Below are 10,684 nucleotides of genomic sequence, written 5' to 3'. Positions count from 1 at the left end.
GTTTGTTTCTTATTTCTGTCGCTATAGGCTAACTGGAAAAATGTAGATACAACATCACGGAGTCTAACGCACTTTATTCAATAATTCGGTTAACTAACAAACTAGAACAAAAGCCTCTTTTGTGCGTTCATTCTGTGTGACTCAAACTGCATTACTTGGTTCTTTTTCCAACGCAGCAAAAGCGTTGTTTTACCTTGTTTTTGCTGATGTTTCGGCTAGCGCTGTAGCCTTCCTCAGAGCTCACAGTTGTTGTCGGCGTCACTTGCTTCTCCGTTTATCCGCCTGTGCTCCCCTCGCCGATGACAGGCCCAAGCGTGATCAAATGTGTAGACCCCATCGTCTCTGTTCATGGTTGTGTGACAACAGCGGCAAGCTCTGAGGAAGGCTACCGTTAGAACAAAAGCCATTTTTACAAAACAATGCCGTCAACTTGCCGCAACGCTGAACTGGCATCAGGGAGCCTTAGGTCTTTTAGAAGTGTTCAGACCGTGGCGGTAATGTGGCATAATCGTGTCCTTTTTACACAAGATTTGCAACGGTGGTACAAAGGGGGTGGGGGGGGGGGGTCTCTGCGCTGCCGCGGACTACCGTATATCTTGGACATAACTTGCCTTTTATTTTGAATAAAGCCGCGATCATTACGTTGTTTTTGACTAGCCACTCCAAAAGGTGTCCTCCACAATCTCGTGCCGTCTCTGGTGATCTGAGCTCCAGCTCTAATGGAGAGAAGCTCCTGGAGCTCATCATCTCAGCTGATTCTGTTTAGAAAAGTGAAACTTATTGCCCGTTTTTACCTTCATTTTCAATATAGTTGCCAGCCGGAGCTCGGCTGTAACTTCCCACGTAATCGTGACACCTCTCTCTGTTGCATTTAAGACGCACTGTTGCGGTAATGTTACACTGATTTTCCGGCAACGGCTTCCATCTCTGGTTCAGGTATTAGCTCGATTATGGCCGTAGTTCGACTTAAATGTGCATGTAACTGCGCTGAGTGAAGCTAGTGGATTGCACTAGGAGCACCCAAGGCTGAAGTGGATGTGCTACAAATATTTGCCCTTCTATTGGAATATGTAGTAATGTGAACTTGAGAGGTATGTCAAGGCTTTCTGTTATTTTTCCACTTGTGGACCAACATTAATCACCAGATGTTCTCTAGTAAAAGAAGAATCTGTGTTTTGGACTCAACCCATGACCTGTACCATTACCCAGCAATGTGTTGTCCATTTTTACAACCTGTTCTACTGTTTTGCAGACAAATATTTCTTTGTTGACGAGGCCTGTAGTCAGCTGGACGCCAGACAGCCTCTCAAACTGGTTCAGTGTGGTTGGTTGTTTGTTGTATCTGCAGGTAACACCTGTGAATAGTGCTGATGTCACTGCTCACGCACCTTTCTTCCACTAAATTATACTGTTAATCTCATGCTTGTACAGCTGACACAATGTTCTCTCGCATGTCTTCTAGTTTCTCCTGTTTTCCTTTACTTCTCTTTTTTATTTACTCCTTAATCTCTGTATATTTTAATTCCTACGCCTTTTATTTGTCTGAGGAAGGGCACAAATGTACAACGAAGGCTAGCATATAATTTTCTCTACCATCTATAATGTTGTCATTATTCAACTCGTTCACTGCCAATGACGATTAAAGTTGTCATTTGCATGTTTTTACTGTGTGGGCATCGGAACGAGCCCCCGCACCGTGAGAAAAAACATCCCAGCTCTAAAGTCGATCTTCATCTGCACACGTCACACAGGAAGCAGAAAGTCAATGTGTTAGGAGATCGTTTTGGGCCACTGCTGTAAAAAAAAAAGTGAGGCGCGAACCGGAAAAGCTTCTGCCGTTCACAATTCAACAACGGATTATGAAATAACGGATAAAGCTCAAAATGTGCGGATTCTTTCTGAGTAAGAGGTGAGTCTGCTTTGTTTTGGTTGTTTTGGCGTCGACATCATCCTAGCGCGCAACATTCTGTGACTCTTACAAAACAGAAAAAAAGGTGAGAAACGCTGGCAGAGAAGAGCTTTACCGATCAGGAAACGGCTGGCAGCGAATGAGTTAATTTTTGTTTTCTGTAGTTTAGTATAAAGCTTCATACATCATTAATTAATTTGAAGTCCGGACACAGGGGGGTTAACATCACTTGGTCGGACAGTACCTGGGAGGAGGACTGCAGAAGGAGGGCTGGGCTGCCTGGGAGTGCTATGGGATGGGGAACAGGGCAGACACAGCATCTTTTGAGAAGAATGACCAGGCCTTTCCATCGGACGCCACCCGTTTTCTGATCAGAAAAGCCCTTCGCTGCCAGCGTTTTTCAAAATTTTCAGTTTTTTTACAAGTCACAGAACATTGCACGCTAGGATGATGTCAATGCCAAAACTATCAAAACAAAGCAGAGACTCACCTCTTACATCAGGAAGAATCCGCATGTTTCGAGCATTATCCATTCTTTCATAATCCGTTGTTGAATTGTGATCGGCAGAACCTTTTCCGGTTTGCGCCTCAATGTCTTTACAGCAGCGGCCCAAAACGATCTCCTAACACATGGATTTTCTGCTTCCTGATCACGTGATGTGTGACATACACGGATGAAGATCGGCTTTAGCGCTGAGATGTTTGTTCTCACGGTGCGGGGGCTCGTTCCGACACCCACACAGTAAAAAAACGCAAATGATGACTTTAGTCATCAATGGCAGTGAATGAGTTAACATTTGTGAAGCATAATACAAGGTCATTAATTGTTGCAGGTAGGTGTGTTTCCACGAACTGTGGACGTGTCCCAGAAGTATATTGTTGCTGTGCTCCACAAAATTTAAACTGCAAGTCTATTATTTAGGCGCCACGCTGCCAGAATGCATCAAGCTCAGCAGTTCCGTTCGGGCCAGGAAGTGAAACACAAAAGTTTAGTAAAATACCTGGAAACCTAAAAAAATGACAAATGCAGATTTCCATTTCCTGATGTAGTAAAAAGAAAGTATGTCATTACCTGACAAACTGACAGCTCCACAGCCAAGGTAAACAGCACAGAAAATAAACCACAGACCTTTTTGGATGCATGCTGCCATTTTTCTCTTTACTTGTTATCGCGTGAACTATCGGAATCACCCATGGTTTTGCAATTCTCTGGTCATTTTGTGACCTTGCAGGACCAGCTGGGTTTTTGCTGATGTTTTGTATTTTAAATGCTTGTGGTGGGAAGAGAGCTCGAGGGTTAAATGCGTCTATTACAATACGCGCTGCTTACACATCCAATAGAAAGCCGGGTATGAACTAAAAGCGCTTTTACAGCTCTAAAAAAATCCCCAGTGACACAAGAAAAAGTCTATAGATAAAAATAAGAATTTTCTGTGCAGGTATGAAAACTTGCTAAATATAGTAACTTACATGTTGGTCCAGAAGGTTCAACAAATTACAAAAGCCACAACGCAAAAACAAAAGCTGCAATACTAACCAAATGCAACACAAATCAAAATTTTGCTGATGTCTTTTTGCCTTTGCATTTTGACAAACCTTTTGGGCCACCGCAGACTTAAAGCTGCATTGACAAAACTTAAAAACAAGCTAAACACTAACACTATCAAAACTCTCACCCCTCCCGTTGGCAATCATCCCTAGGCCACGCCCCTCTTATATGGGAACACGCATAGCCAGAGTAAACCAAGGAGCTCAAAACACCATTTTCTGAGTCCAAACTTGTTTTTTGTTGTCCGTGACTTCAAACAGTGTTTTTCTTTTTGGAACTTAGGACTTTCTTTTGTCCTAAAGTTGAAGTGGTAGCAGTCGGCTGTTTCCTCTCACATTATTGAGCAGAGAACCTCTCACACCAGCGGTGTTCTGTTGTAAAATGTGCGAGTGTGTAATGAGTTTAGGACCAAGGTAAATGCAGAAGTGCTGTGGATCAGTGAGATAACCACATGGTCCAGTTGTTGTTTTGGCCCGAGCCGTGTCGTTGGCTGTTTTTTTGTTGTTGTTGTTTTTATTTTTATTTTTTGTAAGAGAACCACTTCAATAATTCCTTTTTTCTTTTTTTCAGTCTCCACAAAATATTTATAGATGTACTATGTTGGAATGTTGTTAAAAGGCATGAAAACATGTTTTATAGATTTACCATTGTAGCTTTAATAAATCCCTAGGTCTGCAGGTAATTGTAATTTTGATATTGACTTTTGTATTGTTCCTTTTTTAAATGTATAACTATTTTACAGCAGTCTTCTTCCTGTTCCTGCCAACATTCCCATCTGGTAACTTTTCACTCACCGTTTTGCTTTGTGACAGTGAGACTTAGCACATCTGTGTTTGACACAAACTTGTAATACCGCACAGAGATCTCAAAGCGACAGCAGCTCCTAAAAGCACCAGAGGAGGAGAGCTGCTTGTTCTATTTGTGGTACACCTTTAACTTCTTTGTTCTTCCTCCTGCTGGATGCTGTTAGTTTATTGACTAACTGTCATGAAAAAGCTGGAGGTGACTTGGTTAGGAGGAGAGCATCAAAATTGTAGAAACAAAGGAAAGAGACAAGAGAAGTCAAAGAAAGGAAACACAAGCGTTTGAGTTGATTTAAGATTTCACTTGAGAGATGAAAAGGTTTCTCATGTAACAGCAGGCTCACGTCACTGTGGCTACATCGTTGACATGTTATAGATATGTAATTATGTCTAAATAACTGTGTAATGCAAAGTTTCCGGATACATAAAGGTTCATACCACTTGCTTGGGCCACTATTAATTGTTATCATATGTTGTTTTAAGCTAGCCATAACCCACTTTGTTCTTGGCCCCACTCAGACTAGCCTTTAGCTCTTCTATCAATACAGATTTAAAGCTGTTATTGTGAATCTACAGGACAAGCTAGGTTTTGAACGCAAACACGGTCAGGGTTCCTGAGCCTTTAGATGGTCTCTCAGTCTTAACTGGATCTGTAAAATGAATGGACTTTTGCGCCATATTCTCATTTTTCCAGTTTCACCTGCGTTATTTTGTCTTTCACAGTCATTGGAATCATGATTTATATAATGTTTTTATTCACTTATGCACAAATTCTAAGTTCAAATAGGTAACTGTAACACTTTAGCTGATTTGTCAAAACAAGTAATGGAAGACCAGTCTGAGTTCTTTACTGTAAATCACGTAAAATGTACTTTCTTTAAATTTACTTCATATCAACAGAATCAAAACCTTCTTTACAACAATGAACTTCTATTTACATTATCTGTGTTTTACACATACATGAGAATAAATACATAGAAACAAACATTTGATTATGCATAACTTGCTTTCGATATTTTAAGCTGTGGATTCGAAGCGAGTCGGACACACCGTTTACATCAAACATGTCAAACAGACTTACTCTCACGCGTACCCGTCTATACACTTACACCTTTCATTCTCACATGCCTGTAGAGCTCAGACCCACTGCCCCCTTCACACTCCAGCCCAATGACACAATCCATCTTCCTTTAGTTCCTCACTCAATGTCCTCCTGGATGACAGCGAAGAAACTCCACAGATTCATCTTCCTGTCCAAAACGGGTCTTTTTCTGTTTTTCTGCACCAGCACTGATGAGATATAATGAATGATTACACCTGGCAGTGTGTGCGTGTTTGTTAGTCAGTGACTCCACAGCGTGTAGGTCCACTTCTGAATGATTCACACTAACAAAGACATGTGGTTAGCTGAAGACTGAAAAGTGCCTTCCTTTTGGACGGGTGACATCACAGAGAGATGCTCGTTCACTCCAGAAGTTTGTGGGCAAAGGCGAGTAGTGTTCATTTATCAAGGGTAGGTGTGTGGGGTGTCAGGACGCTCATCGCTGAGCCCTCTTGAATTTTAACGCATTTGCTTGACATCCAGGTCACTGGTTTTGGTAAATGGGCTGGACATACTCAGGGGGGAAGTGGCCCACGCGTCCATGGCAACGACCCTTCCAACGTAGCGAATCAGAGCAGTCAATGAGTTCGATGACGTCTCCACGCAGGAAGCGCAACTGGGAGGGATGGTGTGGGGTGAAGTCGAAGAGAGCGTGGGCATGATGGGGACGCTGGGCGAAAAGAAGAGAGAGTCAGTGGGAAACATACAAAACAAAATTAATTACAGCCTGTATCACCAAAAGGGAGATTCCCACACTGTCAGGATACCATCATAACTAAACAGACTTATCAAATTAGTCTAAATTAAAATCAAAGGCATGACATCCTCCAACTTTCATGCCAGAGTTTTGAATTAAGTTCATCTTGAATTGTATCCATCTTTAATGAAATCTTTACAAAAAAGTTATGCAAAATCTCACATCACATTTCAAGATTTAACATTGTGTATTAGCACTAAAAAATGTGATGTGTAGAACTCAGCTACTATGGGAGCTTGGCTCAATATCTATAAAAATGACCAATCTATAAACCCCTTGAAACGTGATGTCAGGTGCAGCCCCCTTCTTGCCCTCCATCTTGTGTGGATGGCACAGATACTCAGATGTAAATAACTTTCCACGGGTCTATAACCATTTTTGGGTTGGGAACATTTAATTAGCTATGATGGCCATCTTGACTTTGGTTGACTCCAAAAAAAAATGTGGCTATAAATTTATATTCTGTGATGAATTTGTGAGTTTCCACTAAAATCTTTCTGATCAAGAGGGGCTGGAGACCAACAGAACTTTAAGACAGAGAGGAAATTATCTCTGTCTGGCCCCAAAACAAGTTCTTATCTGAATCTGGTGCCCTTGAGCCTGTGAGGCTGAAGTGATTACTCCCCCTCAGAAGAAATGTGGAATGCTGCTATCGCCATGGCAACTCTGTCTGCCTATCCCAGCCTGAGCGGGACTGAGACCGGTGAAGGTCGTGGAACCATTTCCAGGAGTCACTGTGCCCTCTAACCCAATTACCTCCCTCCCCTGTCCAAACGGAGGTTACGAGCGCTGCTCATTGCGGCGGCATGCACTGATGTGTGGAGAGTCCCCAACCCTACCTCCCCACCTAGTGGACACTTATGTTGTGTAATGTCTGAAGTCTGTTGCATTTCTGTCTGAGGTTTTTTTTGCATAGCAAAGCTGCCCTCTCTGTGGAGGGTAACTCTGAAGTGCATTTTTTTCCTCCACCTGACTCAATCCTCATATAAACCCTCTGATCTCTATTAAGGTAGCGCAACTCGGGTTGCGAATGACCACAGTCACAAATTCTTGTCATGTGTCTTTGCCTATGTCTGTATGTCTGATCTCAGAATTGTGTGTACTGAAACTCTAATTTCCCTCTGGGATTAGTAAAGTAGCTTTGAATTGAACTGAGTTGAATTAATATGTTTCAACCCTGACATTCCAAAGATGATGGAGAAATTATCGGGCTCAAGTTTCAACACCTGTAGAATCATGGCTGTGTAACTAAGCGGACCTTTACCGGACCTTTACCTAGGACCAGTGTTGTTTTTGGTGGGCATCTTAGTTTTAATCTTAGTCTTAATGATGGAACTGCCTTTTAGTCTTAGTCAGTTTTAGTCGACCAAAATTCAAAAAGGTTTTAGTGAACAAAGATATTTGTTTTGAGTTTAAAAATATAATAAACTGAGTATTAGTCTATAACAAAAGAATTTATAGGTCAGATGAGTACTCTGAACTATTGGAGTGAGTTTCATTCCAACATCCTTTATTTCATGCTATGGGACGCAATCTTAACTGCCTCCAATTTTGTCCAGTAAAATGATAATCCCCAGACTGATATTATTGTTTTTTTTTAAATTATAATCACTATAGTGTATATTATTTAGTGATGCAGATCAGTTCATCATTCTGTAGATTTTCACAATAAAAATTTATGATTTTCTTTCCTTAACTGAATGGACTATTAGAAGAAGGAGAAACGATCTTCTATATAGCGACCATAGGGAGCATACAGTGTATTCTACACAATATTTAAATAGAAATAAAGAAATGTGTTTGTTTAATTTATGATTTGAGTTATCAGATCTCTATTTAAGTGTCTTAAAATATATATTTTGGCAAAGTCCACCTATTAAAATGCAGTAATGTTTTTCCATAGTACTGCAGTGTTGTGGGTAGCGATGGGTACCGAATTCGGTACTTTTTAAGGTACAGACCGAATTCCATAGTACCAACTGAGCACCGATTCACGTCATTTGAAACGGTGCCTCGTTTCGGTACCCGTCCTTCATAACGAGAACTTGCCTAGACAGCTGCGCAACGTTATGTTGTTGGTCCCTGCGAGCATGTTGTAAACAGAGCAGCAAGGTAGAAAGAAGGCACGCTAAAGCTTGGGTCCACTTCACTAAATGTGATGGGTAACTGGGTGATGATGAAACCAGCGACAACGATCTAAGTGAGACGTCCTCATCTTAATCTGCTCCGGTAGGTAAATAAAATGTTTAAGATAACATTAGCTTGATTTGTTGGCATCCGTTCTGCTAATGGTGCGTTCGCTTTCTCCTCTGAACTCCGAATTTCCGACTGGAAGAACGTGAACGCGCTCTAAAGTTTGGCTTCACTTTACTAAATGCGACGGGTGATTGGGTGAGGATGAAACCAGCCACAACGATCTAAGTGTGAGGCATCATCATTTTAATCTGCTCCAGCAGTTAAATAAACTGTTTAAGATAATGTTAGCTTGATAAATTAGCTTCCATTTCCACCATTGTTATCAGCTAATGGTGCGTTCGCTTTCTCCTAGGAAATTCTAAATTCCCAGTAGGAAAAATCAAAGAAAATGGACGGCAAAAGGAATGAAGATACACAGTAAATTTAGTTCACAGGAAAGATGTTTGCTTCAGTTTAATTATCAACTTATAAAACTACAAGGACGATGTTAAAATACAAACAGTTGTATGTTATTTATCGTGATATTTATCAAATATGGTTATATATTGAGAAAATTATATACTTGATGTATTTATTATAAAAGAAAGTTAAAATATTAAACACTCTAAAGTATCTAAAATTGGTACAGTTAAGTACCGGTATTGATTCCTAGGTACCGGGAATTAGTACCGAATTGATTCAAATGTCAAAGGTACCCATCCCTATTTGTTTGTTTTCACGAGTCTACAGAATTAATATAAATAACCCAGTTCTGCTCATAAACATTTAGATGGGCTTAAACTGTAATGCTGTTGGTTTAAAAGGCAGGAACGTGACCTGTTATTAACAACCGGGAAGCAGAGAAAATAAACATGATACATTGACATTAAAACATTCATTTTAAACGTGTTCAGATAAAACCTGTTAAAAAAATGTAATTTCTTTCATTTTTCTGCCCCAAAGCATGACTTTTTCTGGAAGCACACAGATAAAAAAGCTAGAAAGAAGGATAAGAAACATGTTAATATTATGAACATGATTATAAGTAGCAATGTGGTCACTCATAGTAGCGTCTGTGAGGGACTGAGAGCTGCGCGTTCCCGCGGCATGGAAGCTCTGTGTGATGATCTGAGTGAAGTTGGCTTCCAACCTACATCAGAAATCCACACAAATAAAGTGGTTAGTGCTACATACTGTACGTTAGTGCTGGATCTCTGATGTGGGTGGGAAGCCAACTTCACTCCACTGCTGAGGCTGGCCTGCTGAGCAGAATATGGCTGCAGCTGGGTCTGGGACACACAGCAGTAGCGCTAGTTTTTGTGAGACAGGTAGAAGTTTGCATTTTGGCAGCTAGTTAATGGTTAATTTGTGTTCCCTAAACTTAAGTGTTACCAAAAGATGTTTTTTCTGTGTGGAATGAAGCTCAAAAACAAAGAAAATTAACACTTAATTAAAGGAACATGAAAATTTATAGTGCTCCCAGTTTTTTTAAATTTTAAAGAAGTTTAGATCCGCATGTTTGTCCTTTTGGAATTAAATTACCTGAAAGAGAATTTTGAGTTGATATATTTATAACTTTGTCGCTGCTAATGGCTGCTCTGATCTGTGCAGAATATCAATAATAATTATGCTTCAACCACATTTAATGCACATTTAATTTTAGATGGTTGCTTATTTTTAACGGATTAGTTAGATTTTAATTAAATATCACATTGAAGTTATATTACTGCGTTTCAATGCTTCATCTTCTTTTTATTCTTGGAAATTATCTTTGTTTATTTTCAGCTACAGCCTCAAAGGCCTTATAAGGAGAAAAATCTCCACTGAAGGAACTGCTAAATTCAGAATTCTTGGTTGTGTCTCTTATTTTCTGAGAGGTATTATTTAATTCAACAGCCAGGATCCAGTGGGTGAAATTTAAAACAGAATATCAACTCTTTGAAGTATTTTTACTCATACAGTTGTGTGAAAATGAAAATAATCTAGGGAACAAACATATATGTATGTAGGTTAAGAGTTAAAAAAAATACTTCATTGCACCAAAAATATATAGAGCGAAAATAAATACACACAAATACATTTATTATAGTATATAGAAAAAAATGCACCAGGTCCTGTTTGACTGTCTTGGTTGTAATATTTTATATTCTGTGACTTTGCAGTATTGATTTTTAAAATTGTGCACAATAGAAATGCTATAACACTGAACATGCCACCAGCCTTCACATGCACACATAATTTAAAGCATTTGGGTGTTTATTCCATCATCAGACTTTTAATCATGTTATCTATCCTCATTTCTACCAGAAATATCTAGAATAGCACTTGTTACCATAGAGTCACAGAGCCAAACCTCAAAAAGTACCACAACTGGTGTCAACATGCTGCC

At 39.9% G+C, this 10,684-nt stretch overlaps 1 protein-coding gene across 2 annotated transcripts in view; it reads right to left on the bottom strand.

Annotated features, from left to right (window-relative positions):
* Positions 1-4,999: 4,999 nt before the first annotated feature.
* Positions 5,000-10,684, bottom strand: part of grapa (GRB2 related adaptor protein a) — a 61,305-nt gene continuing 55,620 nt past the window's right edge. For both annotated transcript variants that reach the window (XM_070542659.1, XM_054750468.2), the window contains one exon: positions 5,000-6,033. Coding sequence is in view for 1 of the 2 variants with exons in the window: in XM_054750468.2 (XP_054606443.1) it covers positions 5,848-6,033 (186 nt within the window). In the remaining variant the exon portion in view is untranslated. The remainder of the gene's footprint in view (positions 6,034-10,684) is intronic.

Source organism: Nothobranchius furzeri, chromosome 12 (genome assembly GCF_043380555.1).
Source record: "Nothobranchius furzeri strain GRZ-AD chromosome 12, NfurGRZ-RIMD1, whole genome shotgun sequence".
NCBI lineage: Eukaryota > Metazoa > Chordata > Actinopteri > Cyprinodontiformes > Nothobranchiidae > Nothobranchius > Nothobranchius furzeri.
Note: the sequence above shows the minus strand (reverse complement) of the source record. Positions and strands in the feature narration are given on the sequence as shown.